The sequence below is a fragment of the Pseudoliparis swirei genome, chromosome 23, assembly GCF_029220125.1.
Source record: "Pseudoliparis swirei isolate HS2019 ecotype Mariana Trench chromosome 23, NWPU_hadal_v1, whole genome shotgun sequence".
Classification (NCBI taxonomy): domain Eukaryota; kingdom Metazoa; phylum Chordata; class Actinopteri; order Perciformes; family Liparidae; genus Pseudoliparis; species Pseudoliparis swirei.
In genome coordinates this window covers 10,552,976-10,576,225 of record NC_079410.1, presented here as the reverse complement: position 1 = coordinate 10,576,225, position 23,250 = coordinate 10,552,976, and the positions used below count along the sequence as shown (strand labels likewise).

General features: G+C 43.4%; 2 protein-coding genes across 2 annotated transcripts in view; both read left to right on the top strand.

The window, feature by feature from the left end:
* The first annotated feature begins 216 nt into the window (after positions 1 to 216).
* LOC130188306 (small integral membrane protein 10-like protein 2A) lies at positions 217 to 2,358 on the top strand. The gene is made up of 2 exons (XM_056406589.1): positions 217 to 514; positions 1,373 to 2,358. The coding sequence occupies exons 1-2, from the start codon at positions 335 to 337 to the stop codon at positions 1,391 to 1,393; spliced, it is 201 nt and encodes a 66-aa protein (XP_056262564.1). The 5' UTR covers positions 217 to 334; the 3' UTR covers positions 1,394 to 2,358.
* Positions 2,359 to 9,023: 6,665 nt separating this feature from the next.
* Positions 9,024 to 23,250, top strand: part of cyth3b (cytohesin 3b) — a 30,108-nt gene continuing 15,881 nt past the window's right edge. The window contains exon 1 of the mRNA XM_056407621.1: positions 9,024 to 9,307. Coding sequence (XP_056263596.1) covers positions 9,289 to 9,307 — 19 coding nt within the window. The 5' untranslated portion in view covers positions 9,024 to 9,288. The remainder of the gene's footprint in view (positions 9,308 to 23,250) is intronic.

The window sequence follows — 23,250 nt, the reverse complement described above, 5'->3', positions numbered from 1 at the left end:
ATACATTGTTTTTGTTTTAATTAATGTTGTTGTATTTCCTTAAAAGGAATATTCCTGGTATCAGGACGATGTGCCTTCAGACACAAATCAGGGCAAACAAATTCCAAATACACTTTCAACTTCCGTGTATGTGTCACATCGTTACGGGTCCTCCCGTTAACCATAATAGGAATAGATAGAGAAGCCGTTGGGGTGGAGCAGCTCTGCCAACACAAACCAATGCACACAACAAATGGAGCTCGGAGTCAGTCAGCGATAGAAACATGAACAGTCACTCATCACTCAGCACTGTGCTGCTCTCTAACTGACACAGTTACCCTCGCAGACGGCCTGTATGGCGGGTCTGTCCTATCTCGTGCTCCGGTTTTCGGGCTCCGCTGGTCGGACTTACGGAGTGTTTTCTAAAGGCTTGACGAGGACTTTGTTGATATTTTTTGATCTCGCATGGCGACTGCGAATCAGATTCCCTTATATCTACCTGGTCGCTTCGATGATGTTTAATGTCAGGTTACAGGTAATTATTTAACACGCACTCCCCCACAAGCGCAACGGATGTGAGATGAAGTTTAAACCGTTTGTCCTCTTCAGATTTATATTCGATTAATTTAAACTCAATTTAAAAGCAATTTCCTGTTTAGTAAGCAGCAAGTATTACTCTTTGAGTTAATTCAGGCCAGACATAATCCTGTGTTTAGAGAGATGTTACGGCCAGTTTGGTGGCTGCAGTATGTGGTGCTTCTATCTTTCCTGTAGTTCGGCATTTATAATATTGCGCTATTATTTTAGCGCATTTGGGGTTCAAGTATCTTGTGAATTAAAGGATTAATACTTTGTCTAAAACTGAATATCCATTGTAGGCAGCCACTCTGTATTTTTTAGGCAGATGCTGCAAGGATACTGATTTGAGAGTTTACTTTTCTTTTCTTTTTTTTACAAATTGTGACCAAGACACATAAGGGAGGACGATCACACCGTACTCCCAATTTAACATTTCCGGACTGCAATTTCCTATGACTGCAATAAAAGATAATCCAATTAGGCACATTTCAGATACACACAGACACTTCAAATGGGAACTGATATGTGATCAGCTGTCAATGCATACATACTGCTGACACTTCAACTATCTCATTGCTTCAGCTTCAGTTTAAATTTAATTTTCTAGTATTGTTTACACTGACACGTCAACTACTTTTAGAGCCTCCAACATTGTGGACCCCAGGAAGTTTAGCGGTCGCTAAGGCGTCAGCTAATGGGGATCCAATAAATAAACAATAAACATGAACCTAATAATTGATGAGCAGGCAGCTGATATTTCCATGCATGTCTGGATAGATAACTGTTGCCTGACAGTCTCCTCATCTCTTCACAGGTCCACATTGAAATCCACTGAATCTTCAATGCCCGTATTTGGACTTTAATCCATACATTGTGGTGCCATGTTTCTGCCCTCTGAAAGAAACTGTCTGGCACTGCACAGCGACGTAGAGGAGGAGGACGCTTAATTCTGTGAGACGATGCAACAAAGTGACACGGCTGGTTGTCGCCCAGTGCCTTCGCAGGGGAAGGACAACAGTGAAGACTGCAAACAATAAGCGAGAGTGAGCGGTGATGTGTGAGGGTGGAGGAGGAACCGAGGCCTCACCTAAACCCTCTTAGCTCGCCACCTGAGATCCAGGAGCCGCCCTCCCTGTCCGTGGAGATCGCGTCAGTTGAATCGTGGATTGTGACACTGCCTTTTTTCTCTGGATATTGAGGATTTTGGCGTGGACTTGTTACTGTTGATACCGATGATTGTTGCTGTGGTACTTTGTGGCCACTCTTTATTGTTTCACATGTTTAATATGTGCTCAGTGTCAACATCTCACTTTAATTTAAAACATAAATACCTACTTCGCATGACACAAACGAGCATGTTTTTTTTGTCATATTGACACTTCATATGGAGGTTTGCAGCAGAGCAGTACAGCTGCACCTACGGGAAACCTACAGTCTGTCATTAAGTGCAGTCTCAATGGGAGTCACTGCATGTCGTCTCACTCATTGTGTTGCTTTCTGCATATCCCTGGAAAGACGCTGGTGAAAAAAAAATTCCCCGCAAAGTTACTTTTTTTTGCTGCATTTGTTTTTATTTCTGTGAAAAGTTTGGGCGGGCAAGGGTGGGGGGGGCGGTTAATTCTTAGAACTGAGACTAAGGACAACTGATTTGGGGAGTAATAAATGAATGAAATCACAAGTTTCCGCCTTTCTGTCCTAATAACCAATCATTCATTTCTAGGTTTGCTGAAGTGCCTTTTAAAGTGTTAAACTATGTTTGGGCATGTATTTGTGGGTGTTTTGAAATACCTTGTTTCTTATTACTGTTTATAAATGCAGCCCAATATTCTGTTACATGTCTTCCACTTCCTTCTTTTTCTTTCTTATCTTCTGTCACAGATCATTTAATCTCAAATAGAACAACATGGCATACATTTACACAGAAGCAAAGAGAAGAGAATAATGATGAATCATTACATTTCATGCATGAGAGGTTGGTCGAATGGTTTTCCAAGTTTAAGCTTCAAACTGAATTACTTTTATTCTAATCCCATACAAACTCTATACACCAGAGCCTGTTTTCAACCAGAGATATTCTTTAAGGATCAAGGTGAGTTCATTTACATTGCTGGTAATCTACGTCAACATTCAAAGCATGAAACTAAAAAAAACACCTGCAAAAATATGTATTATTATTTATTATATATTAAGATCATAATACCAGTGTAACACACCCGGACCAACTTCCTTGAGATTCAGTACATCAGAACAAATATTGAAGCAGTTATACTGTAACACAAGCTCTCCTCCAAACTTCAGTCAACATGTCTTGTCACAAATCCAACTTCCAGGTTGCAAGCTGATGAAAAGAAAATGTGTTTAATGTTACTAAATGTACCCCCTTGACCTGGAGGGGCTTCTTGTCCCCTCCAATGCCAATAAGACATTTATTTTAGGATGTATAGAACGACTGCAGTACCATATCTGTCCACAAGGGGGAAGCATCCTGGAGAAGAGGAGAATAATTAAGCTGTAATAAAACATATATAATAAGAATACATCCGTCAGCACATCAGTGAAAGCTGATTTTGTTCCTGTTGTGCTGATGATGGTCATGATTCATAATATCTGTTTTATTGTTCCACAAAATACGTCATCCATGAGTCTACTTCTGGAGAAAACATGTGAACTCAGCTTCCATCTCATCTGATCTCCATCAATTACAAATACATCTGTAATCTCTCAATGTAAAGAAACCCACTTGTAATAAATGGATCTGAACCAGCGGACCCATTTGGCAACACCCTTAAAAACGCACTTCTTTTAAGTAGATTTATCCGACAGCTGACACCCTCGTCAAATATCCCCAGGAAACTTACTAACCAGTAACTCTGATACCAGGCTGCGGAGTAAAACCATCATGGGTTGCCAAGGCAACTGTATTCGTCCATGTGACAGACAACCCACCGAACCCCCGCCCCCTCCCCCACTCACTCTCTCTGAAAAAAAGAGGATTTATTTCTCAGGGATTTGCCAGAGGAACATATTTTAATAGGGTTATCATAGAGGAAAGAGAGGGAGAAATCTGTAGATGAAAGATAAGTCAGGTTATCTTTACTCTGTTTTTCCAAACCACCATTTGTACCCTTTAGAAAAAGAAGAACACAATGAGGTTGTGGAATAAAGATTAGAGAGTTTCAGCCTTTGTCATCTGCAGCTCATGTGTTTTATTTGATTGAGTGTAAAGAGTAATAATACTGCAACACGAAATGGCTGTGATTCAATTAAAGCTGCAATGCAGTATTATTTAAGTCCATACACATTATTCATGAACTTTAATTCATTTGTGTCTAAAGTTTCTATATGAAACGTAGCGTGTTAAGTTTATCCAAATTCGAACTCAAACTAGTTTTGCATGTGTTTTTAAAAAACTTTTTTAAGCAGATGTGTTCTTTACGTTTTAATCTTGTCCATGAGAGAGCCAAGAGAAGTTTCCTCTCTATTATTATAGATGTAAAAACTGAGTCTGGTAGTTGAGTCCCTTTCCCAAAGCCTCTCAGACTCTGGAGTCCAGTTTTTAAAGAATTGGACTGTGATCCACTTGTCTTTTTCAATAATTCAGGTATTTTTCTGCCAGTACTTGCTAACTGACTGAAATACAGCTTGCTTGGTTCTGGGTAAGAAAAATCTGCATTATAAAAAAATGACACTTTGGCTGTGATTAGTGAACTTTGGAGGCCTGGAGGTGGACTTTGTTATGACAGAGCGAGGTGAGCTCTTTTCACCTGTTGATGCTAAGCTGCATATTCTACAGACCTGAATGTGGTATTCTCATCATTCTCAAAATGTCCAAACCAGCCTCCGCTATCATCTCCATCAGGTGACACCCTGACGAGCAGCTTTAGTTTGAGTCCTGAACCAATCCTGACTTGATCCTCATGACGAAGAAACAAACAGTTTCTCAACAAACCCACTGTTTCATTCATTTATCTTAACAATAATCGTTTTAGTTAATTTTCCGATTCTCCCTGTGAAGTTGAACCAATCAGAAAGAATCTCTCCGGACCACATAGCTGAGTCTTTAGATCATGGCTCTGTTACACTTGTGTTAAACTCCAAAGTGTTTGTTTGCCTTCAACTTTTGCTTCACAACCAAACAGGAAATAAGGCCAACGTTTTACAAAGTCGGAGCCGCTTAATGTCACGCCTGCATTTTTCAAACAATACACCCAAATGAAGAATTAAACACCAATCAAACTCCACATCCTTGCAAAGTTACTTGTGAGTCAAATACCGATGTTTATTTGCTTCACAAACAACATTTATATTGTGATGTGATCCATCAGCCAGTTTATAAATAGCATACATTAACACACCATGCCCCTGCTTCGAGAATGGATTAATGGACTAATGCTGATTCCCCTCTCCCTCAGTTTGAGGTTGTGGCTCTACTTTGTGTCACGTCCTCTTTGCAGTCCACTTAAATAGAGCGTTTATTTGAATGCTGTGGACCGGAGGACAAGAGGCGTATGCAAAGCGTCTAAAAAGGAAGAGATCAGGTGCGGAGATGAGCTGCAAGCTGACCTCGAAACTGAATCAAAGGAGTGAGAGCGAGTGGGGGAGGAGACGAGGGGGAAGCCAAATAAAGAGAGGGAAATGTGGAGGAGGGAGACTTGTGTATGTGCTGCAGTCATTTTGTGGGAACGAAATGGGTCACAAAGTGCGTTCCAATACCCACTTACTTTTTTGAGGTGTTGATGTGACTCTTTTTGTTTGTTTGTTTTTCCAACGTTTGCCTTCTTGCACTATGTGTTGGAGTGCAGCTTCATAGTGTGCAGGCCATCAACAATCTGTACAAAACATCAACTTATTTGAATTATTCGTATGTATTTTAGTGAATGAAAACACTGAGAGGCTTTTTTGCTGGACAATCACAACAACTGCAGATATGACCCATATTCATGGTTTTCTTAGCAGCATCAATATCAATTCTGTGTAAACTGGCGGCTTCATGACAGCTTAATGAGGACCATGATTGTATCTCATGCTATTGTTAGATACAGCATGTTGCACAGCGTTGTGCTGCTATCCTGCCTCCTCATCACACACTCTCTCCAATGGTAATGGCTGAAATGTAACTTGTGTGTGTTTGTGCATGTGATAACGGAGTGTATCGCCTTTTGCAGAGCTCAGTAGGGAAAGACTTAGGAGTAATAACCTTTCCAGCGTGTTATGTAACCACTGCAGGTCCAGGAGGGATCGTACATTAAATGTAGCGATACACACACACACACACACTCACACACACATATACACACCTACAAGTTCTCGGGCATACAGTGCTGCCTTTGTGCCCAGCAGACAGACCCAAATAAAGACTCTACTCATATGTGTCCTCGGGTGCGCTGAATCAAGTCGACTTTGCCTTTCGATCAGTCGGTGGTCAAGATGCAGAGCGGGATATAAAAACCAAAGAGAAGGAAGGGAGGAAATCCTGCTGCCCTCTGCTTCCTGTGACCCCTCTGTCGAACATGCCGTCACCCAAATATGAACCCTTACACCTTCCACGACCGGAAGGAGGTGTGAAACCATGTCCCTGATTTCTGAAAGTCTGTATCCATTTGTTTTGGGGGATGAACGCCATGAGGAGGAAGATGCGTCACTAAACAACTCTAAACACCGGCTACACCTCACTGCTCCTGTTCACAGTGTATTTAGGGGGGAGATGATTAGATTATGATGGGAGTGATTTGGGGGGTTGGCGGTAGAGAAAAGCGGGCTGCGCGCGTGTCTGTGTGTGTGTGTGTATAATTATGGGTTGGGCCATGTTAAAGGGAGGAGGTGCACACCCTCTGGGCATCGCCGTGGTGACTGAAGCATATGAAGTTGTACGACTGCTCAATCAGGTCACGGGAAGTCGGTCAGGAGAACCACAGACGTCTCCCATGATGGTCGGCCTAATCTGCCAGACGTGCATCTCCCTGAGGGAATGTAATGTGACCTCAGTGGCACGAGACGCAGACCGCCGACAAGAAAACCTCCACACATGTTCACTTCAAGCTGCAGACTTCTACAGACTTACTGGGAGGACTTTGTGGCCTCCGTCTTGAGTTTGTCGAACACACATTTGAAAATGACTGAGCTGCAATTTTGTTGATTTTTAAAGCTTTAAATTCATCACCAAAGATATGCGGGCCACACCGAGAGGTTTCTCTCATGACTCATAAACACATTAGCATGGCGTTTATGTGGAGTAGAGCGCACTGAGTGTGTGTGTGTGTGTGTGTGCCAGAGAGACAGAATCAGCAATCTAATTGCTTTGAATGGAACTTACTACTTCACCGAAGATGCTCTGCTTGACCGGATCCAGCACGGACATAAAACAGACATTAACACCGTATTTGTTTAACCATTTCCCCAAAGCTAGCGCAGCGATTATGCACATGACCTATTTCCCACTTGTAGCACAGAAAACATTCAAATCAGGGCTTGCTGTGCGTGAAAGCTGCTTTGCATCAATCCACGAGTATGTAAAACCTCATAACTGAGAAAGTGAGAGATTTCCTTTTCTTAAACGCTTCCTTTTGCCCTGTTTTCCTTTGTCCCCCACCCCCCCCCACTCTACTAAGTGGTGCACATCCCAAGGAATTTGGTTTCCTTTAAAACACACAGCTTATTCTTCAGTGTGTTTAACATAGTGCAAACGGAGTGCAAAGAAAATGCCTAAGATATTCACAGCAACCCTTCTTCACCTTCTGTGTGAGCAGAGCGTTTATCTGCAGGTGTAAATTCAGGATCTCCAATTTCTCTTGCGCTTGTCATTTGGCACCAGACTGCACTCGACTGGCTTGTGCCGGATTGAGGGGGTTCAGTGGATTGTGTAATCTTGCTGATGGGAATTTTTAGAAAATGACTCATTTGAGCCTCTTTGTTTCTGCTGGTCCCCTATTACTATTACACTTTTTGGAAGATGGTGAAGCAACTTAGTTTGTTAATATGCTATCAGTAAATCACGCCATGAAAGTGATGATTTAATTCAGTTTTACAAATGTTCAGAATTTAAGTGAATATGAAAAGGGAGGTAAATGCTACTTCTTCTACTTTAACAAATATAATAAAGTTATAGCCTGATGCTCACGACTATCAGAGATGGAGAGACTGTTTGTGTTATGTCTGGAGAATGTCACTTTGTTTAGGACAGAGTGCTGAGAGCGAAACATTTGTCCAAAAGAGACACCTATGAATAAACAAATGAATGAATACGTTAAAACATCTGTTCATGCTTGACCATTGGAGTAATGCACACAGGAAGTGAGACCCCCTCCTTCTCTGCGGAGGCAGGAATGCTATAATTGAAACCACGTGTGTTGTAGAAACAAGCTCTCTCGCTCTCTTTTGCTGTGTGTGTGTGTGTGTGTGCGCGCGCGCGTGCATGTGTTTACCTCATCCCACTGTTTCTAACCTGATCGCTCTCCCTGCTTATGTAAGAGTCTCGTCCATAATTCCTCATGGTGATCTTAAATACATTTTGTGTATTGTTTTTGGTATTACTACATAGTAGATGCTATCTTATCGCATTGGAGAAGTTGTGTAGCTCTAGATTAATTTGCTATATTATTTTTTGACTTATGTTGGAGGGAGGCAGCTGTTGCACGCAGACCACAGACCTTTCAATCTTATACATGTGTTGCTTTGCAACACTCTCCCAGTGCTATACAGGCTTGCTGACCACAGGGCTGTTGCACCGATGAAACATTCAGAGAAAACATTGGATCAATGTTGAATAAATAGTCCTCTGTGTATGAAATTATGTTCATCTGCATCTTAATATAGTTGATAGTGGTATTTGCTTTCAGTCATCTGAATCGGGCGGGAAAAATAATTGTGCAAGCTAAACCTAAAATATTCTTGTAAAATATGCCAGTATTTACAATTGGCTGCACATTGATAATGTACAACATGAAGTAACAAGTAATATGACGTATCATTGAAAATATCTAAAAATAGTGTTTTTAAGTGATCTTTTAATCTATTCAGGTATATTTGAAATTGAATTGATCTTAATTATTGAGGGATATAACAAAATGCGACAGCATAATAAAACCGTGACATATAATCGATAACATGTTTTCTTTTTTGTAGGTCTATTTTGTTGGCTATAATCTCATTATTGCCTGGAGTCACGTGGGCGCTGATCGGTGCTGAACGATGACGCGCAGCACCGGGCTGTGTAGCGGAGCTGAGATGGATCAACAACCAGTGTCAAGTTACACAGAATATCACAAAGACTTTCTGTGTGTAGTTACAAAATAAAAATAAACTCGCCGTTAAAACCTCAGCTTGACTCTTACTTTGAAGGCATAATTGCTAGCACTTCCGGCATGCTTCCGGCGTCGTCTCGGCCAACTTGACGCAGCCGTGTCAACTACTCTCCCGATACTAGTGGAGTGAAGGCGTATGTGGAGGGGTAACGACAACGCGCTCCACCACTGTGGCAAAAAGACACCTTTGCTGCCGGTGCCACCGGAACTAGACACTCGCCGCGCGCTGACCGGAGGGACTGCCTCGCCACCGTGAGGCGTAAATGGCCACAACATTCTGCTCAAAGAAAGACGCCAGAGAGACAACCTGTGTAGCGGAGAGCGTCCTGGAAATTAGGGCGCGTGTTTGCTGTAGCGGTTACCGGGAGCCCCCTTCCGCACAAGGGAAGTTTCTGTGAGCGAAGATATCTTTGATTTATAGGCTGCAAACATGGACGAGGACAACCAAGGTATGTTTTCATTCAATGCAATGCAGAATGATAAAGTGTAGCGGTGTCGGTACCAGCGGCGAGGAGACATGCGTCTCTGTAGCCTGCTTATATTCATAACATTAATCACATTATGGATACAAACGGTGGCCTATATTTTTAGTGATTGTCGTTTTTGTGACTTTGTTGCCATGCACACACATGCAGCAACATTGATCTCGTCTGTCTCATTACTGACTTGAAGTCGCCTCCTAAAAGAGCAACCCCCCTCCCTCACTCACGTTGTGTTGTGATGGTTTCAAGAGCATGCCTTATGTGCGAGATGTGGGAAGGTAGAAAGAATGACCTCATTTCTGGGGGATGCAAAAGAACTCCATCAGGCTCCAATGGGTCAGCATAATGACCGCTTCAGTGTCGTCTGGGTGCTGTGGCCAGGAGACTTGTGTTTATCTAAAGGCTTTGTCAGCCGAGGGCTGGTGCCACTCTGGCCCAACAGGTCCTCTTCCCAGTCAACCCAGTACAGCCATGAGACACACATTAACTTATTGACTCATGACTAAAGTGTTGGCACAGATGTGCAACAGGAGTCTGCATCCACTGCACTGTGGGCACAGTGAGAAACTTCAGAGGGAACACTGTGTTCAGCTCTGGTTATTTATGAGTAATGCTACATTAACAGTAGCATTATTTATTCAGTGAATAAATACATTTGTCGAATATGAGCTTGTATCAACTCTTAGCTGATATTTGTAACTCCGAACACAGCCATGGACAGATTATGATACAACAGGCCCCTGGACACAGATATTTAAAAAGGTCTCGAAGTAACACTCCCAGAATAAATCTCTGCGGTCGTTTAGCATCTGTTTTCGACTCTTTGTGGTTGATTTTTTGTTTAGTTTTTGTCTCTTTGTGGTCGTTTTGTGACTAATGGTGGTTGATTGACTTTATAACAAGACATGAGTGAGTGTCTCCTCATGCAGAGGCTCTGGTGGAGGGGTGACTGGTCCTCAGTAATCCATCCATAATACTAACAAGCCACCTACGTATCATCTTCTGACTCTAGGGGTTTGTGGGTGGAGTTGAGAGCAGCTTAGCCTGTAATCATGAACTGAATCTTGCAGGTGAGAAACCATCAGTCATGTTGTCTCACCTGTGTAAATCAGTGGTATTCAGTCCCACATGCTCGCTGCTCCAGCGTCGCCAGGCGGGCATAAAGCTGTCATTGTGCTGTTTGCGGCTGCCCCGGCCTCCAGTGGTGGCACACGTCAGACAGACATATGGTGCTGCTCGATGCCGACTAGGGATAGCTGATAGTAGCCGGGAGCATAAACACATCCACACACGCACATACACACACACACACACACACACACACACACACACACACACACACACATACACACACTCTCGCTATATTCATGGCTGCACCCTGACACACTGACGCTCGCACAAATTACATTTCTCTTTTTCCCTTCTGGCACTGTTTGGAGTGAAGATAGATTGATGGATCAATGATGTAGAATTATAAGTGTGTGTGTGTGTGTATTTATGCCACAGTTTGTCCTCTCATCTGGAATAAATAGTGTCCTGGATGCTGCAGGATGGAGAGGCTGCAGAGCTTCTGCTTTTTTTGTTCTGCTGTCTAGTTTTGTGTTCAACAGTTGAGAACAATATCCGCAAATTGTTGCTTTTTCTCTCTCAAACAACTCAACACCCACACATGAGCCCACAGCAGAGCGGGGCTCTCCGCGGGGTAGAGTGAGGGTTGCAAACTCAGCGTGAGGTGACGGGCAGGTGGCACGTTGGTTGACAACGTTCAAGTATGTCATTCCTCAAAAAGGAGACTCACAAGAGGAGGAGCTTGAGTTGGTGTGTGTGTGTGTGTGTATGTTTACCTTCGCATTGAAAATGCCGGAAGGTTATGTTTTGATCGCCGTGTATTTATTTATTTATTTGTATGCGTGTTATTCGCAAAACTCAAAAAGTATTGAACCGAATCGCATAAAATTTGGTGGGATGATTGTTTATTATCCGGGGACCAGTTGATTAGATTTTGGGATCGATCGGGTCAAAGGTCAAGGTCAAAGGTCATGAACAGGTCAAATCTTCTTGAATCACATGGAATTTGGTGGGATGATTGGTTATTATCCGGGGACCATTTGATTAGATTTTGGGATCAATCGGGTCAAAGGTCAAGGTCAAGGTCATGGAAAGGTCAACATCTTTTTTTTTACCATAGCACGATACATTTTTGTCCAATTGGCATGCAACTAATGCCAAAATGTTCATAATTCAATGCCCAATCTTGTGATATGCGAAGGTATGCGCTCTACCGAGTGCCCGTTCTAGTTGTTTGTGTGTGTAAGACTGCAACGGATTGTGTTGGTGGAGTAGGTAGATCTAACTGAATATTTCTCCAGGGTGTTACAGGAGTTTCTCTCAATGAAAGTTCTTCTTTTCTGTAATAATGAACTCTCTCACTCCTCCGTCAAAGCAGGTCATACCTATGATGGGGATTCAGTTTCAATTTCTTTTCCATCTTCTCTACGTTTTTCTTTCTGGTTTCATCTGCTTGAAGTCCTCTCTGTTGGAAGAAGAGTACCAATACTTTACAAATTAATTGTTTCACTATGATGGATGCTAATGTCGGTTGGTTGGTTGGCCCGCTGCTTTGTTTCAGAATGAAATATCTCAACAACTACTTTCGTCCTGCTGCAACATCAAATCAACATTTGACTTTGTCCATCACTTTGATGGATGACCTCATGTTGTTATTAACATGATATGTGTGAGTGTGTTAGCGTGTTGCCGCGAGCATTGAGCTCTCAGCGTTGCCGTCCTTGAGTGCAGCTTCACAGAGCTGGGAGCATTGTTTCTTCCCTTTTCTCCTCTTTACATCTTTATTTCCCTGCATCTGTTGTTATATTTTCCTCATAACAGTTACTTTTCTGCAACCGCAGTCGGGGCCGTACTGCACAACAAGGCCGAGGGGAAACGGCTCCATACTAATCCATGCGATGCGCATGGCATTCAACAATACAATGCCTTCTGCAGCTGCTCAATGGACAATGGGCCGACAAGAGCCCACAAAGCGTTGCTACTGTGAAGCCCGTCTGACTGAGCGTAGCCTACTGGAACACATTCTGGTTCTGCATGGCTGACTTTGAGAGACCGTCAAACGTACACCGACAGCGCCTCTGCCTCCTGGGCTTTGGTGTGAGCGTTGTGCGCCTCATCGATGGAGGCTTCGTGACTGATGTCCACACGGCGTGAATCAGAGCCGTTACCTGAGGCTGTGGCCAGTTGGGCTGCAGACCTCTCTATTTACACTCTGTGAGAACCAGCGGTTTAATATCGGCAGTTCAGTGCGTCAGTGTGTGGTCCGTGGGGTTACGGCACGCTGCAGCCCAACTCGGGCGGGGAGAGACACACACGACGAGCCGGGCTTTGATCAATTCATCGGTCGGCCTCGGGACGGTACCGTCGGCCTCCTGCTACGTTCAGGGTCTGTGGTTTAGTCTTTCGAGTCGATTTACAGCTGCGGTCTTTTCCTCGCAGCCCACATGCTGTCGGGAGCCCGAGAGAGGAGCGTCCTGAAGTCTTCGGTTGTGAGAGGACTCCTCATATTTTGACTCCTCACTCGGACGGGTCACCTGTACTGCAGATGTTTACTTCAAGCTCGACCGGGCTCGGGCCGGCAGGAGGAACGTGCACGCAGCCGGTGTGGCGGCGGAGGACCTGAGGGGCCTGCAGGTTGTTGGGGAGCACCAGAGGGAGGCAGAGGCCCTGCTGTACATGTTACCCCCACACAAAGAGTTTGGTAACTTCCAGTGGAGGGTCCATGAAAAATGTATTTTGTGAAACACGAGGCTACTGCAGGGAAATAAAAGCATGTATACCTGCGCCCGGTGAGCGTGCTCCAGTTCCCTGACCTTCACTCTCAGGTTGACGGATCCCACACAGCCTAACCTGCAGAAACTCAGAGATATAATAACATGTAGTGTGCCTCTTAAAGGAATAGTTCAATGTTGGAGTCGACAGGTTGATGTCCGTACTTCCCATAAAACCACAACTTGTTATTTCTACTCTTAGTTTGATCTTTTTACAGCTTAAACAAACGAGACGTAACGTGTGCTAGCAGGTGGATTTATTTTCCAGTCTTTGTGCTGAACGGAGCGACCTGGCTGTGGCTTCATGTTCAGCGTGGAGACGAGAGGTCAAATCTTTTCATCTAACTCCCGGCAGGACAGCGGATAAACTTCATTCCTCAAAATGTTGAAGTATTCTTTTAAGATGCAACCTACGTGTATCTGCATAGTTTGTTTTATCTGACCCGTGAAGAGTGTGTTTTCTATGCTTTGACCGCCGTGCGCTCACTGCTCCCTCACGCGGTCACGCACCAGCAGTCCAGCGCACACGGCTCAGTAACCTCTTTGAGAGGATGATGGGAGATAAAAAAGACTTTTGGCTTCTGTGTGTGGCTCGACGTTACTGTATAGACTAAAGTCTGCGCGTGTAACACAAAGGTCAGTGAACACAGAGAGCCCTTGTTGAGTTTGCCCTCCTTGAATATCAGATAGCACAATAGATTTATCTGTGGCGTCCCCTGCGTGGTTTAAGTTGGACTCTCCAGACATTAAGTCAGACGGACCCTATATGGAAGTCAACATCCCGGAGTTTAAAGTGAACATGAGGCGTGCATGCAAATCCTCTTGGACCTCTACTTTGTTTTCTCTGCCTCCCTTTAAAAAAAAAGTGTTTAAAGTACTTTTATAAGTGCCTATGACGCTGATGGCAGACTTAATTTTTTTCTGGGGCAGAGAAGGAAAAGGTCACACAGGGGTTTTTCAAGAAAGTATCCAGTTTACCCTTCATCTAACAGACAGCGCTGAGCAGTAAAGGTCTGCCGCTCAACAGAGTCACAGACTGGGGTGTGTCTTTGTCGCACTGGGACCATCAAGAGGCTCCAGGAGGGAAATAGAGCCATTTTACTCTTCTTTGGAAAGAGAAAGTAGAGTATCTTGAACGGTCCCAGGAGTTTCAAATTTAGTGCCGAAGTGAATTTCAGGCAAAGAAAATGTCCTGCTCCACTTGGGCCTTTTGTGGGAGTTCATGAAGAGGAGGAGGAGGAGGAGGAGGAGGAGAAGGAACGTTGTGGCTGGTGAGTGGATTGTATTTAAAACAAGTGCACTCACCCGTCGTTGCTGCGCCCTCAGCGCTGCTGATCTGATGTGAAATGCAGGCCAAGATCCCATCTTCATCGGAATGAATATCCAGAAGCCTTTTAGACCTTGTGGTTTTAAACCTGATGTTTGAGTTGAGGGTCCTCGGGGTGAAATGTAGAAATGAGCTGATGTAGCTCTGGGTATCTGAGGAGAAATAAAAGAGAGTTGAAAAAAAAAGAATGCAAAGAATTGGATCAAAAGAAGAGATGAGACTAGAGGAGGTGAATAGAGAGCTGGATGGACCAGAATTTTGTGTGTGTGTGTGTGTGTGTGTGTGTGTGTGTGTGTGTGTGTGTGTGTGTGTGTGTGTGTGTGTGTGTGTGTGTGTGTGTGTGTGTGTGTGTGTGTGTGTGTGTGTGTGTGTGTGTGTGTGTGTGTGTGTGTGTGTGTGTGTGTGTGTGTGTGTGTGTGATGAAGACATGCAGCAGTGGAACAGATTCAAAGAGAGGCTGATGGGGAAGCAGATGCTGCATTCGGATTCTCAAAGTAGGTTAGTGGTGCAATGCTCAGCCCAGCTGTGTATACCTCATGCCTCTCTACTTCCACCATTTCACTTGTGGAGACGTGTGTGTATATATATATATATATATGAGGATTAGTGTGGGCTGCGAGCCCTCTCCATGCGTAGACAAATGGAGGAGATCAAGTGAGGAGGGATATGGATAACAGTTAGTGGATTAACTGTCAGGGACTCACTGTCACTTCCCTACTAGGGTCACACATACAGACCCTGACACACACACACACTCTCTCCCACTCAGCGTATATAAACAGGATTCAATCATGACAGAAAAGCTGCCCTAAACGGAAAAGAAGAGCACAACAAAAGAGATTTCCTCTGCTGTGTTTTCTTTTCCTGACACTGTCAAGTGATTTAAAGTCTGGTGGGTCACCAGGATTTTCTTCTCATCAACCCTCAGTATTTTTTGTCTCTTGTCCTTTGCCCTAGACGCATTGAATTGTGAAATTGTTTTCAGAGACGGGACAGCTTTTGTTGCTGCGGAGGACTGTGAGGACTGTGAAATACCAAATGAATGGCCTCGATGGCCCTCAAGGGCATCTATAACAAGGTCTGTTTCTACAGGGACAATGGCAGCTTCTTGAGGTGTCGTCCTCCGCCCCCTATTACGATGAACACACACACATACACACACTTTCTCTCCTTGTCCCATAATTCATGATGCATCAATGCCAGTGCTCCCACAGATGAAGATTGTGTATGATTGATAACCTGGCATGGCTTTGAGGGGGTCATGACCACTGTGACGCACACAGACGGTGGCCTGAGGGGGTCTCGGAGGGCGAGGCATTTACAGTGGCTCTCAGACTCGGGTTCCTTTGCACATGTATTTGATCTCTTTGTTGACCTCTGTCGTGATGAATGTCTGTCATGCAGTAAGTACATGCACGACAGCTAACCTTGGAGAAAAGGAAGCGCTCGGTTTTCTCTTGATGATGTATGTTGGCCAGAGGAGCACGATTCAAATGCTTTAACATTAATCTCCTGATATTAAAAACACCAGCAGAAGCTTCCAGGAGATCTGTGGATGTCATACATGTCGGCAAGCTGTCAGGAGGCCACGCGTGTGCTTCGTTTCACGGTAAAGCGTTGTGTTTCCAGCAGGTTTCACTCCCTGGAGTTTAAAAGGAAGTGGAAACCAGTCGACTTCTGTTGGGTCAGATGAGGACAGTCGATATGTTTTGTAATTGTTTGTGACGAAGAAGTACAAGATACTTGACCATGTTTTCAGGATATTTTCTGTTTTTCCTCAAGTGTTCCCCCTGTATTACTCCTCACAGTGGGATTCTGAGAAAAATATAACATAACAGTTAAGGAAATAACAAGAACGGTTAACGGGTTTCGAAATACACTCTCAAGAAAGCCTCATTTGAACAATGCACAAGTAGCTTTTTCTGATTATGTTCCTTTATTTAGACTCCTGAAAAAATAGGGTAATAGTAAAGTAAGAATTTCCCGAAAATGTGCGTCGAATAAACGCAATGCTGTTTCCCTCCAAGCAGGGTGGTGCACTCAACACATGCTATGCACCCTACATTATCTAGTAAATCTTTCTGGCTCATTGCAACTGTTATTTATTCTTGTACCGGGTGAAATATTCTCCGTATGAAGTTTTAAAATGTTTGCTCATCTTCCACCCAAATTATGAATTGTTATTTTGCTAAAAACTTATTGATTAAACTTTATTAATGAGCGACTTATCATTCATTTGGTACATTGTTATTATTAAAAAAATACTGATTATAGCTGCTTTAAGGGGGGCCGACATTGCATTATTCTGCTGATTATGCAATATCGATCTCAAGCCGCCGTCTGACTTCCATTGCTCCTAAAGTAGTGTTATTATGGTACGGATGGCCAGTTTTGCACTCAGCGGTTCACTCCATCAAAGTCTTGGAAAGAGAGGGGGAGGGGTCATCACACCCATAGATGCCACCAAGTCTTCCCCAGTGCTCCTTTAATGTCGGGGGAGATCGTTTGAGCTGGATTTTCATCTTTTCCTAAACTTAAGCAGATTGTTTTTGGATGCAGGACATAAAGCTCCATGTCTGGTGTCTCAGTCCTGTGCTTTGTATTCCCACCATGAACACTTCCCTGCAACAGCAGTACTTTTTTTTTTTTTACAAGACAAGGTTGAATGCATTTGACTATTAATGCCACAAAGTCTTTGCCAACAAGGTTATCGTCCCCGATGTTTTTATCTGACTTTCATCTTCTTATGTGGGAACAAGTAAAGTTTGCTCCTCTGTGGAGATGATGCAAGAATTGCAGTTGCTGTTTATTTCTAGGCTGTGCTCAATTTATGAGACTTAAGCAGAAGAAAAAAGAGTGCAGAGGCTCTTAATCTGGAAAACCCCCTTACACAGAACCTGGGAACGAGTGATGGTTTGACCTAAATCGCCCACATATTGTGCTTTATAAAGAATCCTGGCTCAGGTTTTAAACTCTATTAGGAACTCTCTCACACTCCTCCTCCTTATCCGCCTCCTCTCCTTCCTGCTGTCTTTGAATCACAAAAGCAGACGTGGATCCTATTTGGCAGCTGGATTGTCTCTTCATCGCTCTGCCGTCCTCCCTCTCCGTCTGCGGTGTATCTGTGCTGTACTCTCTCCCACATTTAATGCCTGACCCTAACGTAAACAGCCTTTGCTGCTCCCTCCGCCGTCGTGTTTTCTTCTCTGTCTGCAAGCTGTTTGTCTGCTCAGGGCTTCCATACCAGACTGTCGTCAGGCGAGACGCTACAGTTGTTTCCTGAGTGAGTCACAGGACTGTGGGGCCCTTACCAAAGCCCCGCTAAGAGTTTCTTGAGGACTTGTGTGTCCTGACAGAGAATACAACCTCACAACCTGCGTTTCCTGGTTCACTACACATTCGATTTTATTAAAATTAGAGACTACAACTCAAACTATCAGTGGTTGAAGAAGCACTCTGATCTGACACTGATACTGCAGTAAAAGTTGCAAAACCAAAGAAATACTGTAGAAATACATTGTTACACGTAGAAGTCCTGCAATTCAAATCGTACAAGAGTAAAGGTACCGTTCATAGCTGCTATCAGGAGGTGACATTGCATTATTCTGCTAATTACTGATGAAATTGTCCAAGAGTAAAGGTACAAAAGCGTTAGTATCAAAGTGAGAGTGCCCTTTTATGCATTACATTACATGACATTACATGTCATTTAGCAGACGCTTTTATCCAAAGCGACTTCCAATAAGTGCATTTCAACCTAGAGTATATGCAGAATGGCTCATTTCAGATGAGTGACAATAAAGTGAGTTGTGCATGCCGGTAGGGAAAGGTGACTTTGTTCTGAGTCCTGACATTATAAAAAAACAATAGGGTTAGTATTAATGTCAACAGATCTGACAGAAGATTCTTCAGGGCTTAGTATGACGTCACACAGGAAGGTGCAGTGTTGTCAAACAGCTGGTCAATGAATAAATATCTTGTCTAGACAGAGTGCGAGGCGATAAGGACATGATCTACAAGATTGAGAGACAAAACAAAGAAGCATAAAGATTAATGTCATGACGCGTATCTTTACTCCAACTGTCGACCAACAGATTGTGTGTTGGTCGAATGACTGTCAAGATCACCATCTTCTTTCCTAAATGTCTTTGCTCTTTGAAAAACGATTGAGCAGGAGCTCGACTGGGTGATGAGATAAGAAACAGTCTCAGTTTCTTCAGTCAACAACAAAACATATGCATTTAGTGAAAGTAATCCACTACTTTGAGGAGGAGGAAATGACGCATGAGCTAAGATCAACTACCCTAATGTAAGAGTCGCAGTCAAGCTCGTAATTGAGCAAAGCTAAAGAACAAGGGACCCTGCTGTCAAAACCACTCTACTAATTGGTTTGAGGATCATGACTCAGGATGGCCCACAAATAAACAAATCGGAAGCTGCTTTTTAAATCCAAAGGGAAGAGGAAGCGTTTCTTTCAGAGTGAAAGTTGGCAAACGCAGTGCTCGCTCATGAATAAGTGACTGTGGATAGTGGGATCTGTGAAGAGACTGTCTTACTTCAAGGGATTGTGTTTAGGGTGTTTGAGGCTTTGAAGAATCAAACGGCCGTGTTGCGTTTGATGGAACCTTGGAATTTTCGTTGTAATCTAATTTTTATAAAGGGAATGTTGTGGATGTCTCTTCCTAGACGAGAGCTGACAACAAGCTGCAGACTTGGAAAACATTCAGTAACTTCTTAAAGGCTAAAGCAGGGGCACGTGGGGGGTTTTCTTTGGACATTTCCTGATCTTTCTGGGAGAAAAGTTCAAATATAATATGATTACTTCAATATACATATGACAACAACTCATCAAGAACACGGTATTGTTGTGTTGTGCACTGCAGGTATAATCAGATATTGTACAAGTGTTGCATTCAAGGACATCAGTTTGGTTTTCACGTTTGTTTAAATGGCTGAAAGACTGCAGCTTTAGTCCGTCTTGAAGAAACACTTTGTTGTTTTTATTTCTGCAGATTATGCCTTTTTTGTTTTAAGCAATGCTAAGTGTTGGTGTCTCGACCACTTTGGTACGTACTGCATTATGTCATTAACTATTGGACAGATTGCTATGAAATGTGGTGGAGTTCTCCGTTGCTCCCAGATGATGAAGCTTCGTGGCTGTGGTGGTTCTTTAACTTTTCCTTTAGTGCCTCCAGCAGTTCAACGTTTTGACACAAATAACTGAAAAACCAATCGCGTTCCCATCAGCCTCAGCTGAAGTTTGTGTTTATGCTGCAATCCATTGCAGCTCAACTCTTTTATTAATGTTTCCCAGCCATTACTACCTCTCTGAATTATAACAGTGCACGTCACCTGACCTCAGTGGTAGATGAATAGCTTGTCTGAAGGAGAAAACAAAGCGATAACTGAAACATGCTGTTGCTTGGTTGGGTTGGTCAGGAAATTCGATTGTGGACATTTGATTTACGGACGAAAGAAAGACGGAATTCACAACTTCTTATGTGTGTGACAAACATAAACTCGCCCAACACTGTCAGTCTTCCTTAATTTAAAGGAAGAACTTCTTAGAGGATAGTGGCTGTAATGGATACGATCTGTGGAGCAGAAAACACATCAAATAAATGTTATAGGGTTGGAGCAATTATTATAATTTCTGTTATACATGTGTAATCTCGTACTCCAGCATGTACATGACCATGTAATTTGATGCAATGTTTTAGTGGTCAATTCTGAGTCGTAACATTTAAAGATACCTAAAGGGCACAATCACAAATGCAAATGTAACGTTTGTCATAATAAGGAATGAAGATGAAACCTCAGAATAGTGACTGTGTAGAGTGTACAGTAACCTCAACACTGGGGACTGGAGTGGCTGCTCGCCTCAAAAACGTTGTGGCTGGTGAGTGGATTGTATTTAAAACGAGTGCAGTCACCCGTCGTTGCTGCGCCCTCAGCGCTGCTGATCTGATGTGAAATGCAGGCCAAGATCCCATCATCATCGGAATGAATATCCAGAAGCCTTTTAGACCTTGTGGTTTTAAACCTGATGTTAGAGTTGAGGGTCCTCCGGGTGAAATATAGAAACGAGCTGATGTAGCTCTGGGTATCTGAGGAGAAATAAAAGAGAGTTGAAACGGAGAAGTTGAAAAAAATGCAAAGAATTGGATAACAAGAAGAGATGAGACTAGAGGAGGTGAATAGAGACCTGGATGGACCAGAATGGTGGGTTGCAGTAGGAGGAATGTGGGCTATTTCATAAGGTGTGTGTGTGTGTGTGTGCATGTGTGTGTGTGTTCGCGTGAGAGCTGTGAGTAGGTGTAATGCAGAAGGGGAAAAAAATGACTACACACCTACCAGCCACAATCTCACAGGTACGAAACAAGCTGCTAAAAGCTCAGCCAGCAGTTCAGCAGCTGCAGTACTGACACTTTCAGTACTGACCTTCAAAAGGACACAGACACCTCGTCTCATGGCATGTCAGTCATCATGGGAACGAGACAGAGGAAAAGCCGATGTCGTATGTATTTTATTCAGGAAATTAATACGTTGTTTTTTATCTCTGGAAGGTGGTTATGTTAAGTTGAGTTATTTTTACCTGCTGCAGTGAGTTACGTGGACAGAGTTCATAAATGAGCGTGAGCCCTTTGGAGTTTGTTTGCCCGTGTGTCTCTGACTCACCCGGATTCCTTACATCACTCTGAACTCAGCTGGGTTGCCCATACATGCAGCAACCATGCCACAAGCTAGTGTTGTGTAAGTGCTCTCTAATTAGCTTGTGGTGGGAACGGCCTCTGCCCTCCTCGCGTTTACGGCATTGCCGTTGTTAACGGAAAGACCAGCCCAGCGGTCCTAATCACAGCAGAAGTTCCCGGTCGTGGAATTCCTGCCACCAACTACGCCACTGCCCTGTTGAGACTCCGCCCACTCCTCCTCCCCACCGCCATCTGCCTGATGGATCGTGGAGGTCTCCATCGTGGAATATGCCTACTATGAACTATTCATACACTCTGTCATATTCATTGAATGTATTTTAACTCTAAATCTGTCCTTCTGTACACATTACATCTATTGCATCTGTCCATCCTGGAGAGGGATCCTCCTCTGTTGCTCTCCTGAAGGTTTCTTCCCTTTTTTTCCCCTTGAAGGGTTATTTGGGAGTTTTTCCTGGACCGATGTGAGGTTTTGGGGCAGGGATGTCTATGTGTACAGATTGTAAAGCACTCCGAGACAAATTTGTAATTTGTGAAATTGGGCTATACAAATAAACTGAATTGAATTGAATTGAATAGCACAAAATCGAGAAAGTTGTCACTTGTTGTTGCGTTAAGGTTTTCGGCAAGTTAGTTTTACTGTGGTTCAGGGTGAAAAGACTTCTGGTGGTTTTATAACTTTTAGCTTGTTAACAACAGATCCTGAATTAAACAATCTGGATATTGGCCAGACGAGTCTTTTTCCCACGTTGTGACTGCTGCAGGCTTGACGGAGACGTAACGAACATTGACCCAAAACAGATATTTCATGCTATTAGAATGTAAAACCCAGCGCTCCACTGACCTTGATGCGCAGGATATTGAAAAGGCCTGACTGTCAAAGGCGTTTAGTCATTTGACTTTGCGATCTGAGATAAAGGCCTATCTCTCACGTGAATCCGATCCTAATCCCTCCAGTATCTCCAGAAGCATTAGACAGTAAACTGCATCAGGACTGAGGTCTCATTCCTATCTGGACTGTGGACTGGACGGAGAAGTGATGTGTATTATTCAAGACCCCAAGTAGGTTCACATGTTGTTTGGGGTCGAAAGCTCCATCCACAGATCAGGCAGAATGAATCAAGTATAGTTCTGCTTATTGACTTTAACTGAAGCCGTGATGATCAGTGACTCCAACAAACAGCGTCATTGAGCTCAAACATCGCTTCTGTTATCACTGGATGGGATTATTTAATTTCATGTTTTCCTTTTTTATAACCCCTGTGACGGTCTAAAGCAGCATTTACAGTGTTTATGGAGTCACGAGATTTGACCACCAATTATGTACCAACTGAAACCTGAACTGACAATGACCTGAATACTTTAAGACACACAGAGCGATTTGATCAAGTTTTCCTACGTACATTTCACGATAATTAGCATTTCTATCCTCGTGCAGTGAGCAACTGCAATCAGACCTCATGCTGCACATTAAAAGGAGTTGTGCATCTTGATGACCTGTTGAAGCTCAAGTCAATTTGAATATGACCGACGCATTAGCACGACTACACATCATGACTCTGCCACTAACTAATGAAAACTACTCGGACGGTCACCATCGTTACATCGTCGGTGTCCTACTCAATTTAATTCTGATCCCTTGGATGATAAACTCTCTCATTGAATATGGTCATTTAATCCTACCATGACCGTAACGTTGCATTGACCCGGGCTGAACTTTGCTCGTGACCTTTCCAATGACTCCCTGAAAGGGGTGTTGACCCGGCTGGTTACGGTTGACCAAGGGAAGAGAGCTGAAAGGGAATGTTTCATTGAAAAGAGGAAGAGTTTCAAACCCAATGACCTTTACTTAGAAAAAAAACTGGACCGCGTGGCTGTCAGGGAAAACTTGAGCACAGTGGCACTTACTCGTTGATTCATGCTTTAAGAGTGATGGGGTGGGAAAGGTTAAGCATACAAGTTTGAACTATTGTGCTTATGTATTGATTGCTGCTGGAACAGTAGACCCCTACGTCATAATATGAAAAGGCTGAG